General features: G+C 35.6%; 1 protein-coding gene and 1 long non-coding RNA gene across 6 annotated transcripts in view; one reads left to right on the top strand and one right to left on the bottom strand.

The window, feature by feature from the left end:
* The window catches only part of EYS (eyes shut homolog), a 953299-nt gene that overhangs the window by 570705 nt on the left and 368287 nt on the right, over positions 1 to 14307 (bottom strand). For all 3 annotated transcript variants that reach the window (XM_066994734.1, XM_066994735.1, XM_066994736.1), the window contains 4 exons: positions 11838 to 11960; positions 10141 to 10254; positions 8757 to 8870; positions 8219 to 8332 (listed from right to left, as the gene is read on the bottom strand). In XM_066994734.1, the coding sequence (XP_066850835.1) occupies positions 8219 to 8332; positions 8757 to 8870; positions 10141 to 10254; positions 11838 to 11960 (465 nt within the window). The remainder of the gene's footprint in view (positions 1 to 8218; positions 8333 to 8756; positions 8871 to 10140; positions 10255 to 11837; positions 11961 to 14307) is intronic.
* The window catches only part of LOC106030403 (uncharacterized), a 32897-nt gene that overhangs the window by 6593 nt on the left and 11997 nt on the right, over positions 1 to 14307 (top strand). The window contains exons 1-4 of one of the 3 annotated variants that reach the window (XR_001203713.3): positions 8445 to 8768; positions 10161 to 10296; positions 11075 to 11128; positions 11891 to 13364. This is a non-coding gene — a long non-coding RNA (uncharacterized lncRNA). Of the gene's footprint in view, positions 1 to 8433; positions 8769 to 10160; positions 10297 to 11074; positions 11129 to 11890; positions 13365 to 14307 lie in introns of those variants that run through there. The other 2 variants (XR_007159047.2, XR_010830527.1) reach the window with 2 other exon arrangements.

Below are 14307 nucleotides of genomic sequence, written 5' to 3'. Positions count from 1 at the left end.
GAGTAAAGGACATTCCCATAATTGTGTATGATAATGCAAGCCATGCAGCAGTGATGGAACAAAGCATAAGATAGATCCACATCACACACTTGAAGTGAAAATCACACAGATGCATATATTGTTCCATACCTGTATAAATTTCTGTAAAAATAGACAAAAACAGAAGTTGAAGATATTATTTGGGTGCATTTTTTTCTTGTAAAAATGTTACAAGTTTCTAGCTAATAAACAATGAAGATGTAAATCTATATCCACATTTGTGCACTTCAGATTTCAGCATAAAATCATGCTTCATTCTTTCTCAGATAATAAAAACAAGAATGCTACGAAGCAAAACAATTACCAGAAATTTAATTCCTACTGACACATACATAAATGCTTTTCTTTACATTTTTTGCTATGTCAGAACTCAAATGAAATTACTGAAGAATATATAAAAGGATGTACAGGAAGCTAATATTAAACTCAGTTTTTCTTCATGGCCTAGTACCTGTGGAAATAGTTTTTGCATATACTACTGGCCATCTTTAGTTCAGGCAACCAAACCCTTCTGTGTTTCAAGATCCTGTATTCACTTGCTTAAAATTTGCCAGATTAGCCGGACATTATTTATAACATATGCCAGAATTATTATTTTCTTACTTTGATTTGTGTGTTGGCAGATGTTCGTATACCATATATAGGCTTGCCATGTAGAAACATAAAGCTGCAAACTTTTATTTCACCAACCAAAAAACCCACAAAGCTTGATAAACTTTTTCTGATTAACAGCAATACCCAAAGGTAGCCATGTTTTAAGCCTTTGAAAAACTGTGATTTGCACATACTTTCTGGGAAATAAGGGACAGATACATAGAGATTCTCATTTGCAATGAATATACCTTGTATCATCTACATAACTTAAATCTCCTCCCTGTCACCAAGGTACTCATACAACATCCTCACAACATGACTAATGAGATTCAAACCCCTGATCTGCTGTAGATGACTGGATTTACAGAGGCAGTATTCCCAGAGTACTCAGGGCTGTAAAGGCTTAGAAGATATTTCTTGTGGAATGGTGCATCCCAAGGTGCAAACTGAAAGCAGAGCTAAAATTACAACACTTACCTCACTGAATTTGTATGGACAGAGTTATCAACGAGGGCTTTTAGAGATGCTTTTGGGTTCTTGGCACTGCTCCAGGAGGTACTGGGTCTCCTGCTGATCTTATATTTGCCAGCCCCTTGTGGATGTCTAACATCCACCGCTGGAGTGTCTAAATTGGCTAAGCAAAAGACCTACTTCCTGATTTGTTTATTTTTGGAGACAGAAACGCCTGATTTTATGTATCTAGATGTCAAGTTTTAGAAACAATAGCAAGACTGGAAGAAATACCAGAAAAATTTCCAGAGAAGTTCTGCAGTGACTTCATATAGGAGAAACAGCAAGTTCCCATTCGTACGGTTTCCCACATCACGTAGCCTTTTTGATAAACCACGACAACCTTTTTCTTTATTGCTTGGAAGTAATACTTATTTTCTAGATCATATACCACGGACTTGGACACTGTGCTTCTCTATCCACAAAGAGCTCCAATATGATAAAAAGTGAATCACATAGCTCTCTGCACCATTTTATTTTTATTTTTTTTCCCTAAATAAAATTTTCTTTGGCTGCTCAGCATCAAGAGAGTGGCAAAAACAGATATGAACTGGTATTGAACAGGAGATATTCTTTTGTGGTATAACACAAATGTATATGCTAGAAGGAGCCACAGGTCTGTTTTTTTTTTTTTCTTTTCTTTTTTTTCATGGGACTTGGCAAAGGAAAGACTGAGATTTGGCCTGTGAGCACTGAAAAAGTAATTGCTCCATTATATCTACTCTAGCCTTCATGAGCACTTACATTTCTTACTTATTATCTGCTTTGTAATTAGCTGTTCCCATAATAGAGTGTCCTGTGCTGAAAACTCCATTATTACTCTTGCTTTTCAACAGACTTAAGCATTTTTTTTTCTGCTGAGTTGCCTTTCTCACTAGTTTACTTTCTTTTGCAACATGTTTAATGGCCAATTACCATTTTTGCTTTAATCTTAATTGCAACACATTTGGAGACATGTGTCATTAAGACTGCAACAAATAAGTAGACATTTCCTCAGAACTGAATTTCAATTTTCCTCTACAATTACATATATTTGATTAAAAAGGTCATACCTATTATCAGCATCTAGACCAAACACACACAGTGCATTTTTTAAATGAGTCATGTAGTCATTTGGATCAGAGGATAATTCTCTTTGCTCTATTAAAAACATACTAAGGAGCTTTTTGCTTTGTTTTATTTTGTTTCATTTTATTATTATTCTTTTTTGTTAAGGAAAAAAGAAATATTAATGTCAACTATTACAGGGGTATTACATATCAAATATACAATCTTAACCTGAAAGGGGCATTTTTATACTTTCTTCCTTGCTGAGATTTCCTTGCAAATAGAAGGCTGGCTTAGTATATGGACCCCAGAAATGTTGGCAAAGTTGTTTGGGTCACCTTTTCCTTAAATCCCAGTGTAGAAAATGGGGGAAATTTGCAATTTTGTTGTGGGAATGCAAGATCTGTTCTCAGCTTCCAAACCTGTGTAAGAATAAAGTGCTCTGTTGAGACTGATATTATTTTCTGTAAAAATTAGCTAGTCTGAAAGCTATAGTGGGGTCACCTTTTGCATGCTAAGGATGTTGAAAAGACACATGCCTGATACAGGGTATTCCCTCTTTGCTACACTTTCAGCAAAGACTGATGTCTAATAGTTATGACCAACTACATTGATGTGGCTGTGTAATACTTTAAAATGTTGGCAGTTCAAAGCTGGGAGCAGTGAACTTGCATTTATATCTATGGACCTAGCTGTTAGAAGGATATTTGAATTTGCTGCAAGGTTCTTGTAGAACACCAAAACCACTTAGGGCACCAGTGTATCTGAATATGGATGAAATGGCTAATGACTGGGCTGAAGCATCTGGAGGTACCTTGAAAGTAAATACGTCTAGGCTGGAGCGATGGGCTGAGGTCAACTGCATGAAGTTCAACAAGGCCAAGTGCCGGGTCCTGCACCTGGGGCACAACAACCCCAAGCAGAGCTACAGGCTGGGAGATGAGTGGCTGGAAAGCTGCCTGGCCGAGAAGGACCTGGGAGTATTGGTTGATAGTCGGCTGAATATGAGCCAGCAGTGTGCCCAGGTGGCCAAGAAGGCCAACAGCATCCTGGCTTGCATAAGAAGCAGTGTGGCCAGCAGGTCTAGGGAAGTGATTGTGCCCCTGTACTCGGCTCTGGTGAGGCCGCACCTCGAGTACTGTGTTCAGTTTTGGGCCCCTCGCTACAGGAAGGACATGGACGTGCTCGAGCGAGTCCAGAGAAGGGCAACGAAGCTGGTGAGGGGTCTGGAGAACAAGTCTTACAAGGAATGGCTGAGGGAGCTGGGCTTGTTCAGCCTGGAGAAGAGGAGGCTCAGGGGCGACTTTATCGCTCTCTACAGTTACCTTAAAGGAGGCTGTAGAGAGGTGGGGGTTGGTCTGTTCTCCCATGTGCCTGGTGACAGGACGAGGGGGAATGGGCGAAAGTTGTGCCAGGGGAGGTTTAGGTTGGATATTAGGAAGAACTTCTTTACCGAAGGGGTTGTTAGGCATTGGAATGGGCTGCCCAGGGAGGTGGTGGAGTCGCCATCCCTGGAGGTCTTTAAAAGACGTTTAGATGTAGAGCTTAGTGATATGGTTTAGTGTAGGACTTGTTAGTGTTAGGGCAGAGGTTGGACTAGATGATCTTGGAGGTCTCTTCCAACCTAGACGATTCTGTGATTCTGTGATTCTGTGATTCTGTAATACTAGAACAATTCAACAGGATAAGAAAGATTCACCTACTATGTAATAGGCCCATTTTACCAAGAAATAGTAAATCAATGTTTACCAGTGGAGCATCTGACAACCTCTTCTGCTTGAATATCTTTGAACAATCGATGAACTGTGAGCATTCCTCCCCTCTCCTTCATACAGCTGAGTAAGATCTAGGTAAAATGTATATACTGATGTGCCTCTCAAGCTTTAAGATATGAGAAGACTTTAAAATTATGAAAGCAAAATAAAGCTGCAAGAATCCAGAAAGACGGTTCTGATTTTGCCAGCACAGATGGAAGAGTATAATGGGAATGTTTCAGCCATGTAACAAAATAAATAGCTTAAGACAGCAAAGATACTTTGCTAACTTACAATGGAGACCAGCAAAGGACCATAAAAAATGGTAGTTTTGAGGTTTGGAAAAATATTGTTCAATTCCTTAGCATAAGAGAATGAGGAGTCTTTCTCTTTTTCACTGAAAATTAAAGGACATGTTGATTTGAAAATATGATTTTTATTAGCTTGTGCTTCATATACTAATATACTAGTAATATACTAATAAACTACTAATATACATATACTAGCTTGTGCTACATAAATTAAATACTTTCAGGTCTGCATTTAACATGCTTCCACATGTAGATACAATTATAATATAGATAGATATTTTATATACAGATAGAATATGACAATGGTAGCTATATAATTTACTAGTTGCACTATTCTTGAATCGTGTTTGAATTTTTAATGGAACAAAACAGTATTTTCTTATAGAGACATGGGAGCTTTTACTCTACCTTCCATGAGACCATTAGTACCCTTAAATGAGATGCAGCCTCACAATGTTTCTCACACACTCTGCTCCCTTCTGAAGCACTTAATATCAATTCTATAATAACTGTGATTCTATTATAGAAAGGCTACAATTGTACAATCAATATCATAATAGAAAAGTTATTATAATAACTCCCCAGCTAGGATACTATAATGGAAACAAGCTCATAAGAGGACTGAGAGGCCTGCTTAACACTGTGATAGATAAATTACTGCCAAAGACTATCAGTGATAAAGTATTGGCCAGAACTGTAGTTAAATACACTTCTGAGCTATCTGTCTCCTGTTGCTAACATTAAAATCTTTGATTTGTCCTGCAGCTAAATCAAGTTTATCTTTCTACCTGCTCCCAGTTCCAATAGTAGAGTATGCAGCACAAAAACAGCTTATCTTGTTTCTTAACTTCAGCATAACTTCAGAATGCCCTTCAAAAAAACCCTCCTATATACATGACTAAGTGTTGTACCTCAGATATGACAGAAAATGGGTGGGAGAGGAGACATTGTACAAATATTTGCAGGGACTAATATATTAGAACTGAGCAGAAGCAGCTATACCAGATATGTACTTAGGTTAAATCTCTGTATGAAAAGAACATTATACTACAGTAGATGTGAGTGGCAGTGTGGTAAACAGCCCTCCAGGATGTTCTGTCATATCTGGAATTTCTATATTTCTTCAGTTTTCTTTTGAAAAATGCATATAGATGGACTGCTAGTAGCCTCAAGCTGTGTTCAGCAGAACATTTGGGAAACATGAAACATGAAACATAGCAATTTCAGTGGCAGTAATTCCAATGAAATATTAGAATATATAGAAAGATCAGTGATCTACATGAGCTGTGGGAAAATCCTCTGCCAGGTGAACATTGATGGAGAGGAGTGTATTAGTTCTGTCCCTGTTGCAGTTACAGCAACTTCTCCAGTGCTGACCATGCATTGATTTTACCACAGAACTTGGGTTTTCCAAAGTGGTTTGTGACCACAGGAAAACATCCTGCTCACATCAGGCTTGTACAGTTAATTTGCACAGCCTGGACTGTCAGACATTTGAAGAAAATTCCAGATATGTACCACTGCCCAAGCATCATCGTTCTTAAAATATTTGGATGTCTTCCAGTGTTCTATAGAAGCGAGTGGAATGAGCTAAAATATTTTGTCAAAGTAGACAAATCCATGCTTTAAAAAGCATGCTTTAAAAAAAATATATATATATTATATAGTATATATATATAGTATAGTATGCAATAGTATTTTAATGAATTTTATGATGAATTTTCATACTCACCTGAGACTAATGTGAAATTCATTAAAATCTGAAAGTGTATATTCAGGTTATCAAAAAAGTTTGCAGCACAGAAATGAGAAGTAGATATACTTGCCCTCAGAAGAATAGGAAACGGAAAGAAAGCAATAATAATAATAATAATAAAATCTGTTCTCTTTTTAGCAAGAAGAAATGAAGTGAAAGAAAAAGAAAAGAGGAAAAATAAAAACTTTCTTCTTGCAATTTATCATAGTCTTTTTTTTCACAATGAACAAGTAAGGTTAGTAAGGGAAATCAGGGAGAAATAAATGTATGCAAACCACTATCTATAGATTGAATCCATTTCTATATTAATCTGAAAGGCTACCTTCTGTATGAGTGCACCTGGAATGTCCAAATCATGCTCTGAATTCCTTAATTCTATGTTCTGTATAGTAGAGGGTTGCTGAACACATTCTGAAGTGGTATATGTTCTTCTCTATAGTGCTGCATACCCTTTAAATCTGATTTTGTGACTGAAGAACAAAATCTTTACAATGTATTGGGTATATACAACTTCAAGTTTCTTTCCAAGTAAATGACAGTATTCATAACACAGCATGTATGCTTTGAGAAAACACTGAGAAAAACAGATCAAGAACTTCTGTGAAAATATTCAAAACTAGAACAGATATTGCTATATTACTTTTATTGTGTATTTGCTTTCTTAATAAAACAATTCTGTAACCTGTAATTAGTACACACAAAGCTATTCATCACAGAAACCTGAATATTTCCACACAACTAGAAAACATAGTTTAACTTTCCATTATTTATATTGGCTTACTGTGAGTCAGTTAAAGACTACTTCTACACCTGTTTAATACTAAATAAACGTGGTAGGAGAATGAGGTAGAGTTTTCTTATGAATCTAAATCTGATTTTATTTATATCATCATAAAACTGGGTAATATCAGTGTAAGAATTTGATTTGAAATGATGCTGAGTAAGCCTGTAAAGAACTAAACAGTCTCAAAAATCCTTTTTTTCAACAATCCTATGGATTCTAAGCATCTTGTACCACGAGTGTTATGTTTTCAGAGAATCTCAGTTACCATTAATGTAAACCCCTTGCCAGGGGAGTTTAACCTTACCAATGAAAGCATCAGAAAATGTGAGCTTCTTGAAGGGTGATTACAGAAACGGTGACTTTCTGAAATTTTAATCATTTACTTAAATATCTAAATGAATACTGAAGTCTCCTGAAAATCTGTCTCCTTGTGAAGCAAACACTTAAGAGACCACTATTTGTAACCATGTGTGAAAATGGTTCCACATCTTCCTATGCAGAGACAATTCTGAAACTGCACTACACAATTACTTGCTATTTTACTAGATTTTATTCAGCAGAACATAAATTAAAACTAATAAAAATGACAAACTAGACTTTGACCATTAACTAAAATAATAAGAACAAACATTAGAGCTCCCTCTCTCTCATGAATGATGAATTTAATGCAACCATCTCCCCTAAAGGGGAAAAGCCCTGCTGTCTCAACATACCAAGAAAATTGTCTTTTAATGATTATTCTGGAATCCTAAGTATGTATCATTATATTGAACTGCAGGAGGAAAAATGTGTTTATATTTAATTTATAAATCAACAAATGCCTTTAATGGAAATTATCAGTTAAACTAGATTTGCTCAAGAACACTGCACAATTTGTTATTTTAAATTATTTTAGCAGTGCATGTTTAAAATTACCACCCCCACCCCCCCTCCCACCCCCAATTTCTATGAAAAAGGCCACAATAAAGCTTGCATTTTAAGTATTTCTTTAAGGCATCAACAGAAATAACCACACATGATTTATGGATTCCAAGATAACTATAAATTGTTTTCTGAGAATGAAAACATAATTTAGAGAATGTCATGACCAATCAAATTAGAGAGAAAAATGTTTAGAACAGTTGTGATGGTTGTTCTATGGACGTATGCCTCACATTTTGTAAATAATCTTATTTGTTAACAAACTGATTTTATAGTATCCATTTTGATTAATAATTAAACAGTTCTAGTAGATGTATAAATAAAGTTTACTTCACATTACTTGCAGCCTAGGGCATAATTGGCTGGTCACTTTAAGAGCTTCACTTGAGAAAATGAAGGACTAATAATGCTGTAGGAAGAGTGAAATGAGTTCAGACAATTGACAGAAATGCTTTCTAAAGTTAATTATGTTTGCTTTCCCTTCTCCCTTGGTGTTCATTACCTTTAAATGGAGCCACACATTGGCAGAAGTAATTACCAGGTTGGTCAATGCAGGTGGCTCCATTCTTGCAGGGAAATGAAGCACACTCATCTATATCTGTTTCGCATCTTGCACCTTTGAAAAGACAAAAGATTTGAACATTAAGTGAGACAATCGGCTGCCAATTTCTAATTCATTTGCACCACAAGGATCTCAAGTAACTTGTGAGAAGAAACTGATATAAATCAGCTAAATAAAGATCCATACATACAAATGTCAGCATCCATTTAATTCTTCTCACTACAAATATATCACAACTTATTTCTGAGTTGCTAAATGGTAACTAATCTTCCTGATATACAGACTGATTTATCTTGTGGTGTTTAGTTTACAGATGGAGTCAGTGTTCCAGTTTGTTGGGATGCAAATGAAACATTAGACCAGGGCAGATAAGGAGAAATGAGAAGGAAATACAAGCAAATTAGCCAATGATATCTTAATGAATGCTTTGTGGTCTACCTCTTTGCAGAAAACACGATTGACTGCTGACAGGACTCACCAGTAAAGCCAGGTAGACAGATACATTCATAGCCACCAATAAGGTCTTCACATGTTGCATTATGAAGACATGGAGAAGAGTGACATTCATTTATATTTGTTTCACAGGTTGTGCCTATAAATATACAGTCAGGAATAGAGAAGAAGTTATTGTATAACATATAATAAAATAACAATTATTTTAATTGAATATAACTCACATAGTGAAATATATTTGACAGCCTTCAAGATTTGTAGCCGTCATATTCAGATTTGGTCACTTAAGACAGTATGTTGAGAATTTTAATGTTTAAGCTATTCACTCATTTTCCAAAAATACGAAAAGCACAGTCTTAGCAGTCACTGAATAAATTTCTTGGGCCTAAAGCAGGTAATTTCCATATTATATCAATATAGAAGAATAGAAAGAAAATTATATTAAATATAATAAACGGCATTGCAATGACATGAGAGGAAATCTTCCATGTGTAAGTACAGAAGATATACTTTCGGGAAATGGAAGACATGTAATGTAGAGAACATGTAATGTGGAGAACACCATTTAGTCTAGACTATAGCTAACATAACATAGTTTCTTAGGATACACAAAGACTATCAAGAATATATCACATAATAAGTGAATTCACTAATAATTTTTTATCATTTGAAGATTTGAAGAATAAATGAAAAATTACAGCAAATTGCAAGATTTGGGAAGTTCAAAGAATTTTTATAAACAAAAATTCAGGCTATAGTTGATCTGAATATAACTAGCAGTAGAGATGTAGTAATTTGCCCTGTGACATTTGAATTGTACATTGCTTTGAATTTCAATGATAACAAGTCAATGTTGTTTAAAAGATGATGCACTAAAAAAAAAAAAAAAGGATGCACTTTAAATTCCTAATCTGAGCTGGAAGCAAAGAATAACTGCAGATAGTTATCAAAGTGATTACATTTCTCATATGAATCGTACAAATGTGCCAAGAACAAAACCTTTCCCACATAGCTTTTTTCTCTGATTCTATTATATTAAATCTGCCAACAGTTTAAAGAGCTTATAGAAAACAATATATGCTATTTGCAAAATTTCATTGAACCCAGCTGATCTATTTTCAACAGCTAAGCAACCAGCCAACAGAAAACACCTATTTCCATACTGTCACGAAAACAAAGTAAATAACTTTTGTTAAGATGTGCTTACATCTTAAAGACTGTAGTCTTTTTTTTCTATAATATTCTTTTTCATTCATTTCTTGTTGAGAACTGATGTACCTAATTTACTTGTTTAGAACTTTAGATGACACTAAAATAAGTCTGCATGTATCTCATCTGATACGTTAAAAAATTGGTGTAAAACTCAAAGTAAACATTTGTGAAATAATAGTTCTGTGGATTTTTAATACCTTGAAATCCGTCCTGACAGACACAATTGAAGGCATTCAGATGATCAACACAAGTGGCTCCACTGTGACAGGGATCACTAAGACACTCGTCCACCTCAATCTCACAGTTATTACCTGGAAACACGAAGGATTCGCTTTATTAGGAGCATGCCACTGGTGAGTCACCAGTTGTGAGAAGCAACAACAAAATGAAATAACTGAGATTAGTTACATACAACTTTTACCAATGATCCAAAAATTGCCCTCAGGGAATTTATTTCTCAACAATGCTAAACAAGGACATGATGGGAAATTTATAGATTCATTTATAGACCTACTCAAATATTTGCATGTTGTCATATTTTAAGGGCAATAAAGTTTTGAGTTTTCCTGAAACATCATGGAAGTGTAAGTTGGTTTCTAACACCATATATCAGAGTCTTTTTTTTATAATATTCTTTTTCGTCTATTTATTAAGTTATGCATTTTTTATGAAGATTTCCATGGGAAATATAATGAAAGGGAGAAATTATAGATACTGATTTCTTGTTGAGACCTGATGTACCTAATATTTTTCCGGCCTGCAAGGTAGAAAAAGCTCAGAAAATATTTATTTGCAAATTATATATGACATCCAAATAGATGATAATAGCTAAAAAGTTCATGATTATTTCTGAGGGGTTTTGTGTTTTATTTGCCCATGGAAAAAGTATAAACTAAAAATACTAATCTAATATTATGTAGATGTGAGTATAAGACTTCAAAACAAAACAAAAGAAAACAAAACAACAACAAAATGTTTCAATTAAATAAGATGCCATCACAACTTTATTATAAATAACACAGGACAATTTTATTTAATATTTTGATAATAAAATGAACCAACCATACATAGCAGCAAGATACAGTATTTTGTTATGTTACAGACAGTAATACTGCTGTTATTAAATTACAGGTTGTTTCATCTAAATGGATGCCTACATTAGGATGCAGAGCAGCAATTTAAGAGGTATGGTGGACATAACTGAGTCTACTCGAGACCTGAATCCCTCTATTTGCCTGTGTCCTCCTTGACTACAGAGACTCTAGAGTCAGCCTGTTTCTGATTTAAAAGCCAAGTCAAAGTCCCTGCAGTCCAGATGAATCTGGACTGCAGAGCTGATCTACTGAACAGGGAAATCCTGCTGTGTTTGATCTGAGTCTCTGTCTAGAAATGTTCTTTTTTGTTCGTTTGCTTTCCAATGCAATCTGGAATTATAAAGACAATATGCTGACATATCCAAACTGCTTTTGATTTAGTCGTACCCAGTACTGATGACAATGACCAGCAGGATAGATTTAAACATGAGTAGTTAAGCCTGCCCAGAATTTTGCATGGATATTTGACAGCTGAGGTCCTTGTTACTGCAGCTTTATTGTTACAGGAAGCACAAACAGATAAATTAAGGCCAGCTTGCATATGGCTACAGGAGCTGCAATCATATCAGCATAAGTCAGACACCCTGTCTAAAGTAGCATAAAGTAAGAGTGTCTGAAAGAGTCCCTCATAGTTAGTAATTTTTACAATGGAATACTCATGTGCTGGAAAACAAAAACTGCTTCTGCCTGACTCAGAAACACTGCTAAATTATATCAATTACTACTTTTGAATAACGTTGTTTTCTGTGGTTTAAGACTGACTTAAACAGATGTTAAACAATATTTTCTATTGAACCCACCTATAAAACCAGGTGCACAGAAACAAAGATAGCCATCAAATATGTCTTTACAGATGCTGGAGGCTCCACATGGTTGTGACAAGCAGGCAGTAATATTTGCTTCACAAAACTGACCAGTAAAACCTGATGAAAAATAAAGCAGAAGACATAAAGACTTTATTATGAGAGTTAGTACAAGAAAACAGGCAAGTGAGAGATAAATTTTAAGTACTTTTGTATTCTTTTATTTCAAAAGTTTGTTTAGAACAGAGAAAAATATCCCAATTTCTTTGAAAGCTTGTTTCGTATACAAACTGATTCTAAATTAAACAAAATAACTCTATGATAAAGCCATACTAGAAATGATCAAAACCATTTATTATACAACAGGCCTTGAAGAGAATTTGACAGAATGACAAATTTTTTAAAGTAGTTTTATACACATATTTCTAGTTTTATTGAAATAGTGGTAAGCACACTGTTGATGAATGCTTTCTCATTTTTAGCGTAGCACTCTGTACTGTCTTTAAGAAAAAGTGAAAAAAGAAAATTGTCCTAATAAGAAACCTAATTTTGTGAAACACTGAATATCCTAGTTTCTTGTTGAGAGCTACATAGGCACAACATTTAAAAAAGAAAACCAAAGATAAAATTTGAATCAAAATCTTACACTTAGGGTATTGGCACATTGGCAATGGTATTAGAGTTTCTGAAGCCGTCAACCAGGAAGAAAATCAGAGATGGCTGAGAGATGACAGTATCTTTATTTTAGAATGTTCTCAATAAATAGTTGAAAGTTAATACACTTTCACTGAGAAATGTTTTCAATTATAGATAATTTTGAAGTAGTTGATATAAATCAATTAAAATATCAAGCATTATGTGTGGAGCTAGGATCCAAGTGCTCGGTATAAATGCCAAATTTCAAACTTCAGACATTTTTGTTGTAACTTATGGCAGAAAAAAAATACTATCTGTGAATAAAAGAAGTGTAAGTTTTCTGTTTTCTTATTAACAGAACACTGAAAAAGTTTCTAAAGGTTTTTAGATTCTTGAAAAAATAATGTTTCAGCAAAGATCAAAAGAGACTGGACCTATTTATTATAATTTAACAATTATAGCATAAAAAGCCACTAAAGACTTAAACCAGAGATTTGGTTCAGTGAGCTAAATATAATTAATTCAAATGTCTTGCAAGCTTGGATACCAAGTCTGGTTGAAAACCTGAACTTCACATTTCATTTTAAAATAGATTTATGATTGAATGTCCTGCTTCAGTAGCATAGGTTTTGCAAGAAAAGATTCTAGTGTGCCAGTGAGTTGCCCTGTATCTAACCTTGAGTTCCTCAACATTTTACACAACAATGAGAAAAAGAGAGAGTCTTTGGTCAAAGGCATTCAAACAAATCTGTATTCCTACAGTACACTGTGTTAGCTTAAAATCTCAAAATAACCTTTTTTTTTTTTATTATTTAATAAGTGCAGATGCAGAGGAATCATATAATCATAGAATGGTTTGGGTTGGGTTGGAAGGGACATTAAAGGTCACCTAGTTCCACCCCCCTGCCATGGGCAGGGACACCTCCCACCAGAGCAGGTTGCCCAAAGCCCCATCCAGCCTGGCCTTGAACACTTCCAGGGATGGAGCATCCACAGCTTCTCTGGGCAACCTGTGCCAGTGTCTCACCACCTTCAGAGTAAGGAACTTCTTCCTAATATCTAATCTAAATCTATCCTTTTTAATTTAAAGCCATTACTCCTTGTCCTGTCAATACACCCCTGGATGAAGAGTCCCTCCCCAGCTTTCCTATAGACCCACTTTAGGTACATGGAAGGCCACAAGAAGGTCTCCCTGGAACCTTCTCTTCTCCAGGCTGAACAGCCACAGCACTCAGCCTGTCTTCATAGGAGAGGTGCTCCAGCCCCTTCATCATCTCTGTAGCCCTCCTCTGGACTCGCTCTAATAGGTCTATTTCCTTCTTGTGCTGGACGTGTCCCAGAACTGAACACAGCCCTCCACGTGGGGTCTCACAAGAGCAGAGCAGAGGGTGAGAATCACCTCCCTTGACCTGCTGGCCACGCTTCTTTTGATGAAGCCCAGGATAAGGTTGGCTTTCTGGGCTACAAGTACACATTGCCGACTCATATCAAGCTTCTCATCAACCAACACCTCAAGGTCCTTCTCATCAGGACTGATTTCAATCCATTCTCAACCCAGCCTGTATTTTGTAATAAATTATTACAAAATCTTAGAAGTTCAGTCGCTTGGGCCTAGTTTAGTGTAGTCTTCAAATTAAAACATATGTAAACCATGTCCTTAGGGCACTACTGAAGAGCTCCCAATCTAGAAGAATTTTTAGTTGTTGAACAGCTGGTTAGATGAGGTAAGACAGCAACTTCTGACCATCAGGGTAAATTGCTGAAACATACTGCACTTCAGAAATCCTGGCTTGTATAACAAGCCTTAGAGGCATAAATACAAGACAATGCA

Source organism: Anser cygnoides, chromosome 3 (genome assembly GCF_040182565.1).
Source record: "Anser cygnoides isolate HZ-2024a breed goose chromosome 3, Taihu_goose_T2T_genome, whole genome shotgun sequence".
In the NCBI taxonomy this organism is placed as follows: domain Eukaryota; kingdom Metazoa; phylum Chordata; class Aves; order Anseriformes; family Anatidae; genus Anser; species Anser cygnoides.
Note: the sequence above shows the minus strand (reverse complement) of the source record. Positions and strands in the feature narration are given on the sequence as shown.